Source organism: Mya arenaria, chromosome 1 (genome assembly GCF_026914265.1).
Source record: "Mya arenaria isolate MELC-2E11 chromosome 1, ASM2691426v1".
Lineage (NCBI taxonomy): Eukaryota > Metazoa > Mollusca > Bivalvia > Myida > Myidae > Mya > Mya arenaria.
The window spans coordinates 24,585,266-24,609,065 of NC_069122.1; the positions used below are offsets into that span (position 1 = coordinate 24,585,266).

At 35.4% G+C, this 23,800-nt stretch overlaps 1 protein-coding gene across 3 annotated transcripts in view; it reads right to left on the minus strand.

Moving 5' to 3' along the window:
* The window catches only part of LOC128229317 (vesicle-trafficking protein SEC22a-like), a 32,450-nt gene that overhangs the window by 1,254 nt on the left and 7,396 nt on the right, over positions 1 to 23,800 (minus strand). For 2 of the 3 annotated variants that reach the window (XM_052941184.1, XM_052941175.1), the window contains exons 2-8: positions 18,667 to 18,852; positions 12,149 to 12,312; positions 10,181 to 10,360; positions 9,741 to 9,874; positions 8,676 to 8,744; positions 7,911 to 8,098; positions 6,633 to 6,675 (exon numbers count right to left, since the gene is read on the minus strand). In XM_052941184.1, coding sequence (XP_052797144.1) covers positions 6,633 to 6,675; positions 7,911 to 8,098; positions 8,676 to 8,744; positions 9,741 to 9,874; positions 10,181 to 10,360; positions 12,149 to 12,312; positions 18,667 to 18,851 — 963 coding nt within the window. In that variant the 5' untranslated portion in view covers position 18,852. The remainder of the gene's footprint in view (positions 1 to 6,632; positions 6,676 to 7,910; positions 8,099 to 8,675; positions 8,745 to 9,740; positions 9,875 to 10,180; positions 10,361 to 12,148; positions 12,313 to 18,666; positions 18,853 to 23,800) is intronic. The other variant, XR_008260073.1, reaches the window with a different exon arrangement.

The following is a 23,800-nucleotide window of genomic DNA, read 5'->3' on the forward strand; positions in this document are numbered from 1 at the left end:
AAACACAAAAGACTACAAATGCAAATCAATACTAGCCATCAGAACATCAGATTCCAAGTAAGTCTCGGCTTTCAGTGATATTGGATGGCTTAATATAGAAAATAAGATAAAGCAACTACGACTAAACCATGTACATAAAATCTTTAATAGCAAATGCCCATCATACTAACATGAACATTTTACTTTAGTCTCATCCACACATTCTTACAACAGTAGACATAGTGCTGGAAATTTTAAAGTGCCACAGGCTGACAGTTTTATATTAAATACTTTCTTTAATCAAGCAATCCAGGACTGGAACAGTCTTCCAATAAAGTTAAAAGAATTGAAAAATAAGCATACTTTTAAAAAAGAAGTGAAATCACATCTCATTGTTGGTATGAAATGTGCAGAAATGGAAGATTTCCTATTTTATTAATTGTTATTCATTTAATTTTGCATATCAGTTCAAAGATTTTTGTCATATTATGCTAAAGTGTCATATGGTTTTAACAGTCGGTTGCATTATAACTGTAAAAGTTCGATCTCAAACATTTAATCATTCTTTAACTGGTCAAGATAACATGCATGTTATTTTTGTATAAGAAAACCTAATTTAAACAGCTTACAACTGAGATTTTGGCAAATAATTCTATTTGTCATAAGGACCCCATTGGAAATAAGTTGAATAACTTTAATGGGTTATCCTGTGTTATATATTTGTCACATTGAATTAAATCTTTATTAACGCACGTATGTATCCATTTGAAGCATTCTAATGATGTTGTGCTTTAGTATAGATATCATCACTAATACTTTGTTAATCAGTCTGTGTTGTAACTTTATGAGATATTTGGTTTGTTACTATGGCATATATATCTATGCACGAATAAATCTATCTATCTATCTATCTATCTATCTATCTATCTATCTAATCTATCTATCTATCTATCTATCTATCTATCTATCTAAGTAAAACAATCAAGTTTTCTAAAACAAAGTAAAACAAACATATCTGTAGACTTCAACTGCGCACGACAATCAATCAAGCTTGAGATTTCCCGCTTATTCTTTACAAGGGCAAGGGAGACAAATCTGATTAACTTACCGCATTATCTCATTACAGGATTATCTCTCTTCTACTGTAAATTCACTTGGCTTCATTATTGTGTCACGTGATTGAATGATGCGCTTTGAGTGGATAGTAATTCTTTGTTTACGTTTCGATGATCATTTTTGGCGCAGGGATACTACTTTAATGTTATCTTTATCTAAGTTCAACAGATTAAATGATTTAAATAGATATTGCGTTATGATTGCTTCTTGCTTTGTCAAATCTACCTCGGTCATTTGAAACATAGCTTGCAATTTATATAGTCTGCACTTTATCAAACTATATTTTTGGTGGTAAATCGGCAGGCGACATTTGTTACTATTAATAGGAATTTTATGTTGTGAGTGTCGAGTTTGTGGCTACACTACGCCGCTAAATCTCTCAAAGAACCAGAGCCACAAAGCCAGCTCTAACCTCACTGCTTTTTTTTTAAATTCGAACATAATGGCTTGGAGAAACCACATATGATATCGCGTAATGAGACGTATCCAAAAGGGCGCCCGGCCACAATTACCCTGCAACAAAAAATGAGGGAGCCGATGAGGGATTGAATTTCCTTCGCTTTGCCTTTTCTCTCTGGAGTATAGCCTGGATTTTAGATATGACCTCATTGACTATCCCCTGGGACCCGAATCACCATTTGCCTAGTGTCTAATTCCAAACCCAGAAAAACAAGAACTTCCGCTGGGCCTTCCGTCTTATCAGAAGCCATGAGTACATTAAGTTGATGCATGGTGTTTTCAAACGTGTTCATCACCTGCGAACAGGCGGATCTTGACCCATCTCCACCCAGGAAATCATCTAGGTAGTGTATCAACAAACCCGATGACAATCGACATTTAACACAATGTTCTACAATCGTTGCGAAACGTTCAAATGTTGCGCAGCTGATCGACGCTCCAAAAGGCAAAGTTTTATCAAAGTAAAAGAAGTCCTGAAAATGGAATTATAATAGCGGAAAATCTTGAGGTTATATTGGAAACTATTGAACTATACCAATTTAAATGAAACAAAGCACAGTCCATGCCGCTTAATGAGCCCCGTCTTCGTTTAATTACCGGAGTTTGATAAGGTGATTAGTTTCATCAAACACTTCGACATACCTGATTCCAAAATAATGTTTTGACAGTGCTCCGTCAGACGGCCGTATTGTTAAAAGATTTGTCGAAGTGTTTTAAGAAACTAAACTCTCAAACTCTGGTAAAAGACCGAATGCGGGGCTCCGTTCGCGGCGTAGACTGCGCTATGTTTCATCTAAAATGGTGAAGAGATAGTGACGTTATCTTTGTTTTAAGTCTTCATTCGAAGCAAAATTTTGTCTTCCGACGCAGCATTTATGACGCAATTTATCACGTGGTATACACACACTGACCAGGTCTATAAAAAAATGTAAGCTACTGAAACAAAAAAAGAAAACAAGAGCTCTCACAGAGACAGCGCGCTCAACTATTCCACCGCTTTTCAGTGCGAGGATTGAAAAGTTTTGGCGAAACATGCATGGATCACTGTAAAATTAGATTAGAATGCCAGCAAGGATTTGTGTGAAATTCAAAAAAAAAATTCAGCCTTTAATGAAATACAGACTTAATGGAAATGCCATGCAATACATAAATGGATTATAGGTTGTATACAATAATATTCTTAGTCCAATAATAAAGGGCCATTATTTGCAAAAAAAGTTATCTTACTTGGTTATTCAAGTAGGTTGGGTGGTTGATTACCATAGTATAAAGTCTCAATGCAATACATCAAATCGTTGCTGAGATATTAACCTCTGTGTGCTTACATGCAAAACCTTAACCAGAATTTCTAAGTCGAATAATAAAGGGCAATTATTTGCATTAAATGTAAACTAGATTTATCTAACTTGGTTAATTTAGTAGGTTGGATGGTTGACTACCATTGTATAGTCTCAATGCAATACATCAAATCGTTGCTGAGATATTAACCTCTGTGTGCTTACATGCAAAACCTTAACCAGAATTTCTAAGTCGAATAATAAAGGGCAATTATTTGCATTAAATGCAAACTAGAGTTATCTAACATGGTCAATTAAGTAAGTTGGATGGTTAAGTACCATTGTATAAAGTCCTAATGCAATACATAAAGTAGTTGCTGAGATATTAACCTATGTGTGCTTACATGCAAAACAGAATTTCTAAGTCAAATAATAAAGGCCCATTTTTTTGCATTATTTTTAAATAATTGTTATCTAACTTCATTAATTTAGTACCGTAGGTTAGATAGTTGGGAATACATATCCCAAGTTTCAATGCAATAAATGATGTATTTACTGAGATAATGACTTAGAGGTGCTTACATGCAAAACCATAACCAAGGTGTGACGCCGACGCAATGGTGAGAAGTATAGCTCTCCTTATTCTTCGAACAGTCAAGCTAAAAATGCTTTTGGATAGATTGAGCCGCTACCTTAAAACCCCCAAAGGATTTGTAGTCTTCTGCTTAACAACATAGACTACAGCATTAAAATTGAAGAGTTTCAAGCGGAGGTTTTCATAAGGGGTGTGCTACCTTAATATACATGATAAGATTTAGTGACTGTGAACTGCACTTCCTCTCATTGCCATCAATCTATATTCCAAGCTTTATTTCAATCCCACCTGTAAAACTGTTTGCTAAAGGAAAAAAAGGGAAAAAAAGCTTCTGGATGGATTTGAACCACTACCTTGAAACCCTCAAAAGATTTGTAGTCCTGTGCTTAACAACATAGGCATTAAATTTAAAGACTTTCAACTTGAGGTTTTCATTAGGGGTGTGCTACCTTATTATACATGATAGGTTTATGGTGCTTAAGCACTGTGGTTCCACTCACTGCCATCTATCTTGAAACCAAATTTATGGCCCGGACAAGCACCAATTTTGAAAAACATGGTTAAGGGGAGATAACTTAATAAATATACATGATGGATTATGGTTCTTGTGCACTGCACTTCCTCTCATTGCCATCTTTCTACATATCAGTTTTATTTCAATCCCATCAGTAGTTTTGAGTATATTTTTCAGACAAGAGTGTGATGGACGGAAGGACATAGCGGCAATTAAATGCTCTCCCTTTGGGAAGCATAAAAATCACATTTTGTAGTAGTTTTTCCAAAATGCAAGCTAAATTGTATGCGAAGGAAACGTTATTTCAGAAATGACATCATTGAAATTGTGTCCTAGCCCTGAACACGCTAAGGTTTGATTTAAAAACGAGACAAAGCTTCAATTTCAAAACAGTAAAACAAATCAAAACGTTATTTCAATGTTTGTTACAGCAGTGAAATAGCATTTTTATTTCACTGATAAATCTCTATAAATCAATGAAAGCATACATTCAATTTCTATTTAGTATGACTCATATATTGCATGTATTCCATGATTTTTACATTAGTACAATGTAATTCATTATCAATCAATACTTACAACACACAATAGTTTGTCTCAATGGGTACTGAGCAGCTCCTGTTATAGCCCCTTGATATTAAAAAAACAAACTTTTATCTACCTTGGGGCTGGGACCAATAACAAACTACTTCCAGCTGGGTGAATTAACTTTTGTCTACAGACATGAAAAAACTATACACAAAAGCTGTATCTTAAGTATCACTTACTTTAAAAGAACATGTATAGTTATAAGCAATTATTCAACATATATCATTTAATAAAAACTTTTTTAAATTTCAAATCTGTTTGAAATGTATTTGTAACACAATTGGGATAAAAATAGAATGCTTTATATATATAATAGGTTACAATATCTCAAAATGTCATTTTTGGCCAGAATGATCATGTTCCCATTCCCATCCATACATTTATATATATATTTACACCTCAACTTCCATTCCTTAAATGAACTGCCTTTCGGCAATTGTGTTCATCAATAGATGGCTAAACTTCTCGGATAGATGTAAATACCACGCAGCAGTATTAGTTTACAAGACGTTGAATAGCATGGCTCCATCATATATGTCAGAATTAGTAACAGTTTCAGACAATAATGTATATATGCTAAGATCAATGGCACACAAAGATATTGTTTTACAAACTAGACCTCGTACTAATTATATGAAAGCATCGTTTACATATTACAGCAGAATTGTTTGGAATAATATACCTTTGGAAATACGAGAATCAAAAAACTTTAATACGTATAAAATAAAGGTCAAACAGTACCTCATAGGAAACTTGTGATTATACAAATTGTGATGTTTTATTCATAATTATATTTAACTGAGAGTATCTGTCTAATATTGATTCAACATCATCATCATGTCATCATATGCATCATTATCGTCAGCATCAACAGCATACTTATAATCATCATCATCATCGTCATCGTTGTTAGCATCGTCTTCATGTTTGTCTTATGATTATTTGCCATATTTTCATTCTGTTTCAGAGGGCCATATCGAAAATAAGATTCTGTAGTTTTGTACATGATCTTAATATGTCACCTTCTTAAAATAAAGATATTATTATTATTATTATTATTATGAACGCAACATCTTCGGATATGTTCGGATCATAATTCATTGCATAACAATATAATGAAAGCTATTGATCTTGTTATTGGTTGTATTGTGTCTGCAGGTCAGATCTTGTTATTGGTTGTATTGTGTCCTTCGGACTCCACACACATTGACCAACCCAATTGCGTTCATACCCCGATAATGACATCAACCCCGCAATTCATTCCTTAAATAGTATACTTTACATATATGTGTCAAATCTTTGTATTTATAAAATCATTCGGTCCATATAACACTGTATTTTACTAAAATTCTTCTTTTATGACGTCAGCGGTCCAGCGAATATAATAGGCCAGTCCAGCCTGTAAAAAAATATTTTATGGACCATTGACTTCATAAAACTGATGAGAGCGGCTTTCTGATTTTCACATTGGTGAAAAATTATGGCAAGTAGACATGGCCAGACGGTCAATAAAACAAATGAAGAGCAACAGATATTGAATCGTAATCGAATGGCTAACACCTCAGTCCATATGCACCTGTAAAGTTGCTTTCCGATCCTTATAATATCATATGACCCTCAATTGTGTGTTATATTTCTTAGATATTATCAATATGTATTCTGTTGATCAAAGGAAACAGAAATTAAGGAAATGCAGTATTTGCGGCAAATTTGATTGAATATTTGAAATAAATTACTAACTACAATTTTCTAAGTTAAAGAATGCTCTTACAAGTAATTGAAATCAATTATATAAATACAGCTGTCTACATTACATTACATTACAACAAATCTTAACAATTTACAGGAATTTACTACTAACAAGAGTTTAAGTAGGACAGTGTGCTTGACTAAACGCCACTTTGTTTTAGAAATTTATGTATATGTGTCTGTCAAAAGCAATAAAAAATAAGTCAAATAAAAATGCTGCCATGCAACAAAACCAGGTTTTCAATGATTGACAGAAGAACTTTAGACTTTGTTGTAAGATTCAGTTTCAACTTTTTTTTCATTTTAGTAACAGCAGGGTTTAAGCTGTCAGAAGAGTTTTGGAAGGGTGCTACACCTTTTTCCCTTCTACCCATATGGAGACCAGCATGTGCACCCTTCTGCAATCATAGAATTAAATGACTGTCAAATATTTCTCTTTGTTTTGTTTAATACTTAAAATAAGATTACAAATACATACAAACATAACATATCTGGCAGTTGAAACCTAATTTTACTTCAATTAAATACAATTAAAAACATTTTCTGCCAAATTTAAAAAGTTCAAGTTCATAGCCCATTTCAATATGCCCTTTTAACCCTAAGCACCCTGTCCCTTTATTGCAGCACCCTGCCCTTTTTAAATCCTGACTTAAACTCTAGTAACAGTGACCTTGACCTTGACGCTAGGGGCCCCAAACACAATCCAATGGAAGTCCTCCATAAACTCTTCCTACATGACAAGTTTGGTCACAATATGTCAACCCTAACTTAAGTTACTAGTACCAAACAGTTATCTATTTTAATAACGGTGAGCTAGACCCTAGGGCCCACCCAAAGCAATCCAATTAAAGGTCTCTATAAACTCTTCCTATACACCAAGTTTGATCACAATATGTCAACCCTAACTTAAGTTTTTCACAACTAACTATTTTTATATTTTTAGCAACAGTGACTGTGACCTTGACCATGACTCTCAGGGCTCCAATCACAATCCCATTAAAGTTCTCTATAAACTTTTTATATATACCAAGTTTGGTCGCAATATTCTGTAACAACCATTTTTCTATTTATAGTAACAGTGACCTTGACCCTAGGGGCCCTACACGCAGTCCCATGAAAGGTCTCCATAAACTCTTCCTATATATCAAGTTTGGTCACTATCTTTTGTCAAAAATCAAGGGCCAAAATTTGTATTCAGGGTTAATATGGAGTGATGTTACCTAATTGCAAAATGGTCGTCAATAATTGTGTGAAGTATTAAATCAATTGAATGAAGGGTATACAAGTAATTAATAAAAATCCCAACTTGCCCTAGAATTTTAACCTGCCATAAAACTTTAACCTACGGTAAGTTCCTTAGTCAATCAAGGGCCATAATTTGTGTTTATGATAATATGGAGTTATGTAACCTCATTGTGTAATGGTCCTGAACATCTGGGTGAAGTACAACGTGAATTGCATGAAGGGTATTGGAGTTATAAGTGAAAATGTCAAATTGCCTTAAAACTTTAACCAGAAGCCAAAGCTGACTCTGACACCGATGCCGGAGCAAGTAGTAAAGCCTTATTATTTTTCAAATAGTCAAGCTAATAACCAATTATAAGAATATAAATATTTCTATCACAATGTATACTGTGGCAACTTGGATTGCATTTTCCGCGTAACTATCACAAATGTCCCGTAGCATGCAACCATAATGTGGAAGCCTAGTCCAAGTACACTCCTCTGCTCATAAAGGTAGAGTTGGCAGACACATATACTGCTGAGGGTCGCACATGCCAGCGCCGCTCGTCTCTTATGGGGATAGCAGATCAGATATGCCTGAAGGTAACAACATATTAATGCTTTTTTTTAACAATGGTTACCCACATATTTCAAGCTTTGCATGATTATCCCCAACAAAGTTAACAGCAAGCCCAGATTATTTGATTGTTATGGAAAAAATTACAGGTTCTTCATTTCATGCTAAAAAAAATGAATACAATCGTTACTGTGAAATAATTTTATATCAAATTATAATGTAATTTTCATTGTTTTGTACCAACAGTTGGATGGCGAGCATGTACAGGGATTCTGACAATGAAATTTTGACAGGTGCATAAACCCCTAACTGTAAAAGTGACTTGGATGGATTTTGATGCCTAAAACACCTTAGCATACAAGGATTTTAACAAATCTCCCTGCTCGAGGGCTACGATAATGGTTTTGCACAACAAATTCTTAGAATTTTCAGTTTGTCTAAAAACTCTCAGTCTGCCTGCAGCCCTTCAAAAATAATGTGTGCCAAAATCTATTGTTGTGACTCTCAGGTACAATTGTACTTTCATTGAAAATTAATGCAAATAGTGACATATAGTACGATACATAAAAATGATAAGATCGTGGAGAAACCCGTTACCTGGTAGAGGGACAGGAAACAACTAACAATGAAGGTGAAACCAGTCTGGTAGTGGTCAATATCAAATGTCTGAAACAACCATACATAAAGGATAATTGTTTGTTTCAGTGTAGGATCATAATATATTTCACAGAGTGAGCACACAAAGCATAGCCACAAGTCCATTATTTGTATTTTATAGATAATATAGAGTTATGTAATCTAATTGTGTGATGGCCGTAAACAACTGTGTGAATTATTAAGTCAATTGAAAGAAGGGTGTAAAAGAAATTAGTGAAAATCCCATCTTGCCCTAAAACTTAAACCAGAAAAAATGTGCCTTAAAACTTTAATCTAAGTTCCTAAGCCAATCAGCCGCCATAATTTCAATCAGAGGCAATAATTTATATTTAGGAAAATATGGAGTTATGTAACCTCATTGTGTGATGGTCCTGAACAGCTGTGTGAAGTTTAAAGTGAATTGAATGAAAAGTATTCACTATTGGAGTTAAAAGTGGGAATGGCAACTTGCCTTTAAACTTTTACCTGACACAGACGCTGTTGCAGACACCGGGGAGGGTAGTATAGCACCCTTATTCTTCAAAAAGTCAAGATTAAAAAGCACTAAGTAAGCACCAATAGCTTGATTAAGACATCTATAGCAAATGGGACATTTAGGACACAACCTTGTTTACAATGGTTTCAAGTTGGTTACAAATTTAAGGTAGCATTATGGACTTAGGGCATACAAATGGATGGAGTTAGTAGCCCCTAGCCCAGAGTCAATCATTAGGCAAATATAAGTCATTTACAATTTATTTGATGAATTTATTATAAAAGCATGTTTTTGTGATGTTTTTCTTTTCAAATCAAGCTTTGACTTTGGGCCGAAAGTCCAGTGATGTGACACAATTTTTCTGACTCACGCAAAATCAAAACAATGGACTGTATTATTTTTTTCTGTATATGCATATGAATTATTCAAAACAAATACTCACTTTACGATAATCGACATTCAACATTGTCATGAATGACTAAAGCAAAATGGCCAATATTCTAGCAGTAGCTAATATCTCATCAACTTACTGTGTCCATGTGTGCATGAGTATCATTTATGATGTGGACGCCTCGTGAGAAGTTCAGCAGGGCGCAGAAACAACACAGAGAAAGGGAGAGAACTCCTAAAACATGCAGGGGAAGGTAACGGGTGTATGGCATGGCTGAAAAAGAGTAGCATATATATGGATAATAATGAAATTTATGATCTGATAATAATACTATTGTCATTTATTATATTCAGAGTTTTCTAGACATGAGCGTACTTGTAATCTTCATTAAACAAGAACAAGAAAATACTAAGTCTGTTTTTAACAAATGAGTCTAATAATTTATGTATTAAAAACTTGTACATATTTGATTTCAAAAACAAAAGTTCTTACAATAAACACGTTTTAATGACAACAATTTAGATTCATTAAATACATTAATCAGGATACAAACTTGCACAATGTGCTTTGAGAACCCACCAACTGTACACTTAATGTTATCCCCGGCTTTCCTCTGTCCAAATCCGGGCCTCAATTCCTCCTCACCGATCATATAGGGGGGTCGCAACCGCAGCTCCTCACTTAGATCCTGCAGATTCACACATGTACTTAAGTGCCGTGGATTGTTGTATCGCTGTTTTAACTTCTGTAGGAGAATGTCTGAAGAGTAAGAATAAGCGTAAAATAGAAATAATGTATGTCTGGTATGTCTGAAAGGTGTACAGTTGTGTTTTCACTTCCTATGCCTTAAATGTACATATGATTAAAGGTTTTAGCCAGGTTTTAAAATGGGCAGGGTACTGCAGAAACAAGGCAGGGGGCTTAGGTTAATGTTTTGGGCTGTGAATAAAAATAATAAATTTGACAAAACATGTTAGATATGTAGGTAATTTTAACTTTCAACTACCAGATACATTACGTTAAATGATGTATGTATTTATAAGCATATAATAAGCTTTTAAAAATAGGATTTTTGATTGTTTAAAGTATTCAAATGTAAGAAGGCAGAAGGGTACTAGGTACATATATTTGCTGGTCTCCCATGAGGGCAGAGGGTGCTACCAGACAAGAGAGCCATGAAACGCTCACCTGAGTGAGTTTCAAAACTTAAAACTTTTTTTATGAGAATGACTGAGTTTATTGGTTTAAGACAATGCAACTAGGGATTAAACTATGATCGAGTATTGTCAAATGTTGTAGTGGTTAAGGTCATCCTAGCACAACATTAATATTTGTTTTTGAAACTGTACACATGGTCCAAATTGTATAGTTGTAGTTTCATAAATTAGAAATTAGGTCAAAATGTCACTGTATAGGGTATCCAAGAACAAGATTAATATTGGAAGAGTAAGAATAAGCGTAAAAACTGTATACCTGGACCAAATATCATTGATGAAGCTTCAAAAATAAGCAAGTAGGTCAAAAGGGGTGAGGCCAGCTTTGACGCCAGGGACATAATTTGAACAACCTTGGTAGAGGGTCATCATATGATGCTACATAACAAATATCAAATGTCTGGGCCATGTGGTTTGAGAATAAAAGATTTTCAATGCTTTCCCTACATAAGTCTATAGGAAACTTGTGAACCCCTGGGCATTTGGCCAGTTTTGTACCCAGGAGCATAATTTGAACAAACTTGGAGGACCACTGTATGATGCTACATATTTTTTTCTTATTTAAATCTAAAGGGAACTTGTTTTGATTTTAAGAGGAACCAATTGGACAAACTTGATAGAAACATTACTTTATGATGTCAAATATCAAGGGTCTGAGCCTAGCATTTTTAGACAAAAAGATTTTCAAACATTTCCCTATATAAGTATATTACTTGTGACACACAGGGCAGAGCCAATTATGATCCCAGGTGCACCATTTGAACAAACTTAGTAGAGGACCACTAGACCATGTAGCAGACCATAAATAAAGCTCTAGGCCTCATGGTTTTGTAAAGAATATATTTAAAGTTTATTTCCTTTTGGTTGTCATGGCAACCAAACTTCTGCATGGAATTCATTTCTTTGAAAGGGCACCATCCCAGTGAAGTTTCATCAAAATTGGCAAGGCGATTGAGGAGGAATGTTGTTTAAAGCATTGTCGTTGGAAACGAGCCGGATGGACAATCGGACGCTAGACGGTGGTGGATGGGAAAAGCTCACCATAACCACTACATGAATATGTTCAGGCGAGCTGAAAAGGACAGGGTATAGCACCTTCCTGTCATTATTTAGCTAAAACTCTACATGATTGTACTCATGAGTTTATAGAAGTACTTACCCGTCATAGAAATAAAACATTCAATGGACCAACAAGTCCAAATTCTTACATTACCATTTTGGCATAAAAATTGTTACAAACGCTGCTATATGAAATTCATGTTTTGAAAAAGCCCTGCAAACATTTTACCAGTGCATGGCTTGCAGGCTTGTGCTGATATTGACAACTTCTTACCAAAGTCAATCAATGCATAAGGTCGTTGCACACTCATGACACGCTGTTTATCATAGAAAACGAGAAACTCGCGCTGAAGGTCAAACAAGAAGGAGAAGGCTAGCACCTGGGGATAGGTCACGTCACACAGAACAAGCAGTGATAGGTCAAGAGCCGTGATGGAACTGTTGAATATAGAAATACATGTTACTATGAGACTTGAAAGCAACTGTAATTAAAAATATCAATATAACAGCAATGTAAAATTACAGATTAAATAGAATTTAAGGCAGGAAACTAAGCCATTATAATAGTTCTACAACCATTAGTATCGTAGGTCAAATAGAATTGTCACAGGAGTGATTAATACCCCTGAATTTCGCCTGGACAGAAACTGTTTTTTTAGGAGCCCATAACTCGTGTTTCTTAGCATGTTTTCAAAGATATAAACTAGAACAGAAAGTTGCATTGTGCCTGTTACACTGTCTGTCAAAACCATGGTAATTTTACTGCTTCGATTTAATGGCCTGTTAAGCGCTATATTGGACAGTTTCATGTTATTTTCATCTGGAAAAAATGTTTAACTAGTTGTTTGAAACATCGTCAAAATGATTAATTTGCAGGCTTTAAAAGTATGTCCATTTCAGACCCTAATGTTCGCCGTATACAAGAACAGGTGCACATATAGTTTTCAAGTCTTGGTAAAGTAAATCAACACCATTTGTGTAAACATCATCAATTTTGCGCAAAACGGCAAGCATTGAATACAGCAAGGGGATTGTTCATGTCTGTCAATCATTGTTCGGTTGTCACATCCGTTTTGGTCAAACATATTACTGCCAAATTATTTCCTGGTTTGTTTAGGACATTAAGCCTTTTATGAAGTTGATGATTTGTCACTCAATATATATTTTGTAGAAGTTTGTTTTCTGAATAAATCTATTGGATATATACCTGTGGTGCAATAACCAAAAGTACTTTTTGTGGTGCCCATTACAGTTTGACAATTTTATCGATGAATGGAATTGACAGTTGACTTGAAAAATTTTCATTTGTAACATTCGATCAATTTTTGCTGATTTTTTTTTACAAGTTACTAGAAATTTCCCTTGCAGATTTTGTTTGTAGTTTAAGAGTTTAAAGAACAAAGGCAATTGATATCCAGTGATTACATATACATGCGTGCATATTGAGAATGTCAAATGTTCATGTACAACAGCCACTTAGACTTAAACAAGTCTGACTCTCAAATGTAACGTCCATGTAATGTTAGTAACTCCGAGCTCAGATTATGTAGCTGATCTGAATAATTACACAATGTCAGGTATGTCTGTGCATACATTTCAGAGTATGCTTATCCGTTGTGTCAATTTCATATGAAGTTACATGCCAGAAATATAAAATTGATCATAAAAAAGTAACATCCATCACTTTGAAAAACATCATTGTAAAAAGTCGGTTAATAGTGCTACCTTCAATTCAATTCGAGCTTCAAGAAGAATAACAACAATTCTTTAACAAGATCTGTCGTAAGACAGCGCACTGGACTATGCCTCTTTGACTAAGAAGTGAATACAATAACGATATAATATGTGCCTGTCAAAAGCAATAAAAACAAGAGATGTTTGTCAAACATTATGCCCCCTGAGCGCCAAGTTGCCAGAAATATTTGGACAATTGAATGAAATATGCATGGACTGAAATGACAGCTGATTTGTCATTGGATGCATATGAGGCAGGTCATCTACTGGTCATACCTAATCTTCATGTCAAGTTTGATGACCATAGGTCCGGGAATTGTTGAGTTATCACTCGGACAAGCTTTGGTCTTCCAACAGACCGACCGACATGTGCAAAGCAATTATATAACCCCTCTGCTTCGAAGGGGGGCATAATTAAACTAGATGTTCACTGAAAACTGATACTTCAACTCATGCATTTAGTGACATATAAATTTCTACTGTCTACTATATAAGAAAATAAAATATGGACAATCAGAAAACCTTTTTTCAGCTTACAGTCACACTGACCTTGACCTTTGACCCACTGACCTCAAAATCAATAGGGTTCATCTGCTGGTCATGACCAATAAGCCTACCTAGTATGAGGTCCCTGGGTCAAAGCGTTCTCAAGTTATTGATCGGAAACCGTTTTTCATGTTAAGGTCACACTGACCTTGACCTTTGACCTCAAAATCAATAGGGTTCATCTGCTGGTCATGACCAATACACCTACCAAGTATGAGGTTCCTGGGTCAAAGCGTTCTCAAGTTATTGATCGGAAACCGTTTTTCATGTAAAGGTCACACTGACCTTGACCTTTGACCCACTGACCTCAAAATCAATAGGGTTCATCTGCTGGTCATGACCAATAAGCCTACCTAGTATGAGGTCCCTGGGTCAAAGCGTTCTCAAGTTATTGATCGGAAACCGTTTTTCATGTTAAGGTCACACTGACCTTGACCTTTGACCCACTGACCTCAAAATCAATAGGGTTCATCTGCTGGTCATGACCAATACACCTACCAAGTATGAGGTTCCTGGGTCAAAGCGTTCTCAAGTTATTGATCGGAAACCGTTTTTCATGTAAAGGTCACACTGACCTTGACCTTTGACCCACTGACCTCAAAATCAATAGGGTTCATCTGCTGGTGATGACCAATACACATACCAAGTATGAGGTCCCTCGGTCAAAGCGTTCTCAAGTTATTGATCGGAAACCATTTGGTATTCCGACCGACCGACCGACCGACAGACCGACCGACCGACCGACCGACCGACCGACCGACATGTGCAAAACAATATACCCCACTTTTTTCAAAAGGGGGCATAAATATCAAATTATAAAGTGAATAAGAATCGTGATGTGACAAAACTGGGTATTTAATGAATGGCAGAAGAGATTCAGTTTCAAGTGCTGTCTTCTATTTTTTGTAGCAGTGACCTTGATCCTAGGGATGTCCTCCATAAACACTTCCTACATATCAAGTATTGTCACAGTATGTCAACCATAACTAAAGTTATTCAGTACCAAACAGTAATCTATTTTTAGTAACAGTGACCTTGACCCTAGGGGGCCAAAAGGCAATCCAATAAAAGCTCTGCATAAACTTGTCCTTTATACCAAGTTAGGTTACACTATGTCAGCCCTTACTTGAGTTATTCAGTACTAACCATATTTCTATTTTTAGCAACAGTGACCTTGACCTATACCATAACTCTCGGGCCCAAAACATAATCTCAGGAAAGGTCTCTATAAACTCTTCCTATATACCAAGTTTGGTCACCCTATGTAGACCCTTACTTTTTATTTATACAAGTTATTCAATAGCAACCATTTTTCTTTTGATAGTAACTTTGACCTTGACCTTAGGGGCCTCAAACACATTACCATGAAAGGTCTCCATAAACTCTTTGCATATATCAAGTTTGATCATTTTATGTCAAACCCAGCTAAAATTATTCGATACATAAGGTGACTTTGACGCTGCCCTCCCGAACCAGCCCGCCCTAACAATGACACAAGTCATTCTAAAAAATTGTTTTTACTTTATGAAAACCTGGTTAAGAATATAAAAATGTTCCTGTCTAAAGAACTTAAAATAAAAATAAAAATATAAAAAATCAATCAAAGGGCATAATTTGTATTTAGGGTTAAAATGGAGTTATGAGACCTTATTGTAAGATGGTCGTCATTAATTGTGCTAAGTATTAACTGCATTAAATGAAGGGTATAAAAGTGTGTTTTTATTGAAATCCAAACTTGCCTTAAAACTTTAACCTGCCCTCAAACTTTAACCCAAGTTTCTAAGTCATTCAGGGGCCATTACTTGTATTAAAGATAATATGGAGTTATGTAACCTTGTTGTGTGATGGTCCTGAACAACTGTGTGAAGTATTAAGTCTATTGAACGAAGGTTATAGAAGTTATTAATAAATATCCCAACCTGCCCTAAAATTTTAACCCAAGTTCCTAAGTCAATCAGGAGCCATAACTTGTATAAAGGATAATATGGAGTTATCTAACCTCTTTATATGATGGCCCTGAACAACTGTGTGAAGTATTAAGTGAATAAAATGAGGGGTATTGAAGTTGTAGAGTGAAAATCCCAACTTGCCCTAAAACTTTAACTGGACGCCAACGCTGGGGCGAGTAGTAAAGCCCTCCTTATTCTTCGAATAGTCCAGCTAATAAAACAAATGCCTTCTTCAGCAATGAGCAGTAGAATGTCATAAAACACAAAAGAAATTCATGTCAATGTAATGTCCGTCATATTTACAGGTTCATAAAATTTTGCTAATATGTTGAAAAACGCAGGTCCAACTATCTTTTGGGGGCTTTTTTCAATTAGTTGAATAATCATTTAACCTAAAAAAAAAAACAAGAAAAATACAGCTAAATTATAATTCTGATTTTTCATTTGTGACGGACATTATTTTTTTCGCTTATCTGATATGGAGCCAATAAATCTGTGATTAGCTGAAATAGATTCGTTATTGTACACTGCACTTCCTCCTATTGTGCTTTACCATCGTATGAAGTTTATCATTGTATGAAGTTTACCATTATATGAAGTTCAAGTAAATTCAATCCAGTAGTTTTCAAATTAAACTCAGAACAAGAAATAGTAAACAAGAGGCCCAAAAGGGCCTATGCTCTACTGGCATGGCTCTTTTGGTCATTTTCAATCCAGAGCATGTACGTTTGAGTAATAGGCAACAGATATATAGTTCACTTTTAGTGTTTGGGTTAGCTAAAAACACTGCACGTTCAACATCTGAGGACAGGAAGTGTTGTAAGCAGATTAGTTGCATGAGCTATTTTAATATGTGCCAAGTAAAGGTAATCTGAGGGTAAAAAATATTTGCTTTCAAAACCGTACTCATCGTCAAAATTTCATTTCTGTAGCTTTAAAAATAAAAAGTCGGTCAAAGGTCAAAGTCAAGGACATCCGAGGACAACATTAATGCTTGTGTGCAAAACTGTTCACATGGTCAAAATTTCATTACTGTAGCTTTAAAATTTAATAAATAAGTCAAAAGGGGTGCGGCCAGCTTTTGCCCAAGGGGCATTATTTCAAATGTTTTCAATTGCATCATATGATGCTCCACAACAAATATCAAAGGTATGGGCCTTGTGGTTTGAAACAAGAAAATTTTGAAAATATTTCTTAAATAAGTAAAATAAGGAAAATTGTGACACCCAGGGCAGTGCCAGTTATGACCCAAGGGGCATAATTTGAACAACCATGGTAGTGGACCACTAAATAAAGCCTTGTTTAGGTTTTTAATATTTCCCAATTTAAGGGGGGGGGGGAGTCTGTCCCTTACAAAGAAAAGAGAACTCTTCCCTGGGCCTCCGTCGAGGTCGTTTGCATTTGCCGCACTGGTAATGACCAGTAATGACCCCAGGGGCATAATTTGAACAAACCTTCACAAGCAATTGTGACTTTACATGTAAACTTGGCTAAAAATAGACTTCCCTCATGTAGACTTGGCTAAAAATAGACTTAGCTTAAAATAGCATTTTTTATACTTTCCAAGACCCATAATCCAGGCATGCATGGGCAGATCTGGCTGGTTTTCAAAATGAACCAAGTTCTAATGGATATCTAAATACTGTACAAGTTTCATCGAGATATAATCAAAACTAAAGACTGTATCATGTTCACAAGCAATTGTTTACAGATGAACTGATTTTTTAATACTTTCAAGGCCCATAATCTAGGCATGCATGGTCAGATCTGGCTGGTTTTCGAAAGAACCGAGCTCTAATGGATATCTAAATACTGTACAAGTTTCATCGAGATACAATCAAAACTGAAGACTGTATCGTGTTCACAAGCTAGTTTTTACACAATAGCATTTTTTTATACTATCAAGGGCCATAATCTAGGCATGCATGGGCGGATCTGGCTGATTTTCGAAAGGAACCAAGCTCTAATGGATATCTAAATACTGTACAAGTTTCATCGAGATACAATCAAAACTGAAGACTGTATTGTGTTCACAAGCTAGTTTTTACACAATAGCATTGTTTTATACTATCAAGGGCCATAATCTAGGCATGCATGGGCGGATCTGGCTGGTTTTCGAAAGGAACTGAGCTCTAATGGATATCTAGATACTGTACAAGTTTCATTGAGATACAATCAAAAATGAAGACTGTATCGTGTTCACAAGCAATTGTTTACAGACACACGGACGAACATACTACGTACACATTACCATCGCATAAGCTCTTCTGGCCTTTGGCCAGTAGAGCTAAAAAGGGCAATAACTCTGTAATTAGCTTAAAATAGAGAATTGTTCTTATACACTGCACTTTCTTCATTGTGCTTCAACGTCGTATGAAATTCAGTCAGTAGTTTTCAAGTTATACTCCGAACAAAAATTGCAACGGACCGACCAACGAAAGTGTGACTCCAATAATTAACCCCCCCCAAACTTTGTTTGTGATGACTGATGAATGTCAATCAGGGGTTGATAACCCAGATGTCATCGCATGACAAATACTAAAATAACTGATATAATACATACTGTATAGCATAGGTACTGCTATGCAAGGTCCATCTATCAGGGAACTTGGCAGACAAACGAGACAGCATCTTAAGTTTTCTATAAGCCTCCTCAAGTCCTAGATGCATTGACATGAGCGGGCTGTCTGAGTTTGCTACCAGCGTCAGCCCATCTGTACTACGGCTCACAACAGCAAAATGTATCATTCTGAGTAAAGTAGAATAGAACACAAGTAGCATTTAAACTGCCACATAAGTCCTGAAGCAATATACAACAAAAATTAGTTTTAAAATCTTTAAACATATAAGCTGATAAACAAAGCGAGTTTCCAATATATTCTAAATAGATTTGCATGCAAAATTATACATTGATTTCTGAAGTGTATCACGGCCCCTAACACCATATGTTTGATAAAAATTCCTCTTATGTACTAGATATTAAACAGCATTAAAAAAATATGTTATGATTCTTATTAGGCCTATAAAAAGGGTTTGTTTCTGGCTACATGCCCCAAAAGGTTGTCATTTGGAACAAAGAACTTATGCACGTGTGTTGCTGAAAACAATTCTAGTTGTGAAATAAGCAAATGCAATATTTTTTAACAAAATATTTTGGATATCCCATTTTTTTGTGATTTTTTTTTATTTTATTCTTGGCAATATCTTTTATTTTTAAATCATTGGCAAATAAATGGGGTTGGTCTGGTTACCAGAAACAAACCTATTTCTTTAGGCCTTAGGAAAATAAAATTGGTTAAATGTAATAACTATGCGATAAAGTGATCAAATACAGCATAGGAGTACAAAAAAACAACAGTACTGAGTAGATCCAGCATGTTCACAATTATTCCGCTCCTCATTGAAACTTAAAACCTATGTGATCCGTTGCCAATAACTCTCAACCTAGATATATATAATTTCATTCCAAAAAAAACACACAAAAAAACACAAGATATACAAACACAGAAACACAAGGATATAACAAGAGCTGTCACAGAGACAGCGCGCTCGACTATTCCGCCGCTTTTCAATGTAAGGATTGAAAAGTTTTGGCGAAACATGCATGGATCACTTTTAGATTAGATTTCAATGCAATTCATGGTGTGCTGAGATATAAACATAAAAGTGGTTCCATGCAAAATATAAACAAGAATTTCTAAGTCTAATAATAAAGGGCCATTATTTGCAAAATACAGTTATCTAACTTGTTTATTCAATTAAGTTGGGTGGTTGAATACCATTGTCAGGGGCGTAGCTTGACGAAAATATATGTGTAGGCCACGTTTTAGGGGGCCCGGGGACATGCTCCCCACCCACTCCAGAAGCTAGGTGATTGTTGGTGCGTTTTGGCGTATATTTCGTTATTGTTAAAACATTAAAGAGAGCAACAGAATCATTATGCTTTACCTTAAATTAATTGTGTACATATTTTAGCTAAAGAAGACAGGCCATAGAAGTAAAACATTGTACATTTTATTAATTAAATTTCACTCAATATTAATGCATTTTGTTGCCAAAATCAAAGTTAATTATATGTGTATTTGCACAAACAATGCCTTATATATATATATATATATATATATATATATATATATATATATATATATATATATATATATATATAATGTCGCTTTCTACAGCACAGTTGACTTTCCATGATCATTAAAAAAACTCTAGCTTCCGGCATTTTCGCGACGCAAACACATTGATGACGCGGTCAACATCTATAATCATGCTCTTGTGGCTGTGGATTAGGGCCAAGGATGACAACCTGTCGCTTTTCATTGTCGTTTGCAGGAAGTTTATTTATTTGTTTCATTCCACAAAACGACCTTTCACAAGAGGCTGATGTAGGTGGCATAGTAAGAAGAACCTCGAATATTGTAAATATGCTAGGATACAGGTCCTTGTTGGTCTGCTTCGTGGTCTCTTGTAGTCTAGATAAACTTGCGGCTGCGATGCTCCATCTCACATTCCATTCTGTTTTAAATGTATCAAATGTTTTGTGGCGATCAGGGGCCTTAGCAGCATAAATTGATGGCAGCATGTCGTCCTGCAGAATTTCCAGTTTTGAAGGCAATAAATGTTGTGCACTGTATCTGTCTTCGAAGACATTGTACAAAGGTTAATCTGAAGTAGTCAGATGGTGTTTGCACCTCACGATTTGCCCTGTTTTCCTGTCGACCAACTCTTCTTGGCATTGATGGTTGAATGTCGAAGCCTGAGCTTATATCCGTTGCTTTCATGTACAGTCCATTCTACACATCAGGATCATCCCTCCAGTCATTGCACAATTTGACAATGATGTATGTTTCTTCAACAGCATGTAGTAGATCATTGCCTTCCCTCTGAAGAAGATTTGTCAGGTTCACGGTAGTACCCAATGTGTTGCGCCACTACAAGTGAGATAATGAATTCAAAGCGCAGTACAGCGGACAAATACTGGCCGGCCTTCTCGTCTCCGTCTTCATTAATGGTTTCAAGTGAGTGGACATCTATGAGGAACGCATTTTGGAACGTTTCGAGTGCATCCGCACGACTGATTCATCGTGTCTCACATAACGAGTGAAGCTTAGTGCGCCGGTTCATTTCCTCTTTCGTTGCAACTTCTCTAGAAAGCTCGTCCTGAAACGCTGCTAGACGATTTGCTGAAAAATTGAACAAGAATCCAATGTCCTGAACTGTGTCCATCAATGTTCGGACACTCGGATGGAAACTGGTACTGGAGGCATGCTTGCCAAGTTCTTTCTAGCAGTTGTTGTTTCGTATCTTTATCTATTGAAGTCAAAGTGAGACTATCGAAATCAGGATACGTAGGACTATGTTCGGCAATATTGGCACCAGACCGTTTATAATTTCAAATAATAAAGCGCCCGCAAACTTATACCAAGCCGATTGGAAATGTTTAATGTAAGGCGTCAACACGCAGTCTACTGGTATGCAACTTATGATAAATTATATACGGAACATTAATGTCGTGTGAAAATGTACGTTAGAGCAAAGGAAAACGATATATTTGAAATACCAGGTTTCCGATATACTAAAGCGCATTTGTCGGAATTTCATATTTTAGCCCCCTCACCCTCCTATGCCTTCAGTTTTTATTGCAGATTTGGCATTTTTATTTTTTCGGTTTTTCTGAAAAATGTGTAGGCCGCGGCCTACAAGGCCTATAGGAAGCTACGCCCCTGATTGTATAAAGTCTCAATGCAATACATCAAATAGTTGCTGAGATATTATCCTATGTGTGCTAACATGCAAGACCTTAACCAGAATTTCTAAGTCGCATAATAAAGGGGCAAAAATTATATATTATAAAAGATAGAGTTATCTTATTTGATTAAATAAGAAGGTTAAATAGATGGGAGCCTGTGTGTAAATTTTCAATGCAATACATGACGTATTCGCTGAGGTATTGACTTAAAAGTGGTTACATGCAAAACCTTAACCAGAATTTCTATGTCGAATAAAAAAGGGGCCATTATTTTAATTTAATGCAAACTGGAGTTATCTTACTTGGTTATTTAAGTAGATGGTTGAGTACCATTGTATAAAGTATCAATGCAATCCATCAAGTAATTGCTAAGATATTAACCTATGTGTGCTTACATGCAAAACCTTAACCAGAATTTCTTAGTCAAATAATAAAGGCCCATAATTTGCATTATATTCAAAAAAGTGTTATCTGGGAATATGTATCTAATTTTTCAATGCAATACATGATATATTTGCTGAGATATTGACTTAAATGTGCTAACATGCAAAACCTTAACCAGAATTTCTAAGTTGAATAATAAAGGGCAATTATTTTGCATTAAATGCAAACTAGAGTTATCTAACTTGGTTAATTAAGTACGTTGAATGGTTGACTACCATTGTATAAAGTTTCAATGCAATACCTCAAGTAGTTGCTGAGATATTAACCTATGTGTGCTTACACGCAAAACCTTAACCAGAATTTCTAAGTCGAATAATAAAGGGCAATTATTTGCATTAAATGCAAACTAGAGATATCTAACTTGGTTAATTAAGTACGTTGGATGGTTGACTAACATTGTATTAAGTCTCAATGCAATACCTCAAGTAGTTGCTGAGATATTAACCTATGTGTGCTTACACGCAAAACCTTAACCAGAATTTCTAAGTCGAATAATAAAGGGCAATTATTTGCATTAAATGTAAACTAGAGTTATCTAACTTGGTTAATTTAGTAGGTTGGATGGTTGACTACCATTGTATCAAGTATCAATGCAATACCTCAAGTAGTTGCTGAGATATTAACCTATGTGTACTTACACGCAAAACCTTAACCAGAATTTCTAAGTCGAATAATTAAGGGCAATTATTTGTATTAAATGCAAACTAGAGTTATCTAACTTGGTTAATTTAGTAGGTTGGATAGTTGACTACCATTGTATCAAGTATCAATGCAATACCTCAAGTAGTTGCTGAGATATTAACCTATGTGTGCTTACATGCAAAACCTTAACCAGAATTTCTAAGTCAAATAATAAAGGGCAATTATTTGCATTAAATGCAAACTAGAGTTATCTAACTTGGTTAATTTAGTAGGTTGGATGGTTGAGTACCATTGTATCAAGTATCAATGCAATACCTCAAGTAGTTGCTGAGATATTAACCTATGTGTGCTTACACGCAAAACCTTGACCAGAATTTCTAAGTCGAATAATAAAGGCCTATTATTTGCATTATATTCAAATAATTGTTATCAAACTTCATTAATTTAGTATGTAAGATAGTTGGGAATACATATATTCAAAGTTTCAATGCAATAACTGATGTATTTACTGAGATAATGACTTAAAGGTGCTTACATGCAAAACCTTAACCAAGGTGTGACGCCAACGCTGACGCCAGGGGGAGTAGTATAGCTCTCTTTATTCTTTGAATAGTCGAGCTAATAATAATAATGTCAATAATGTATAATATTAATAATTTAAACAAAGTCAAGCTGCAAATACATTAAAGACAAATACACAAGGTCAACAAAACAGTCGCCTCCCAGATATTTTTACTTATTATGACCAATGGCAAATACATTTTTGGTTATGAAAATATAATTGAGCTACAGCCGTGTCATTTATTGCCAAAGTGTGAAGGGCACTATCATCTGTGCCCATGGACACAAAAGGGCA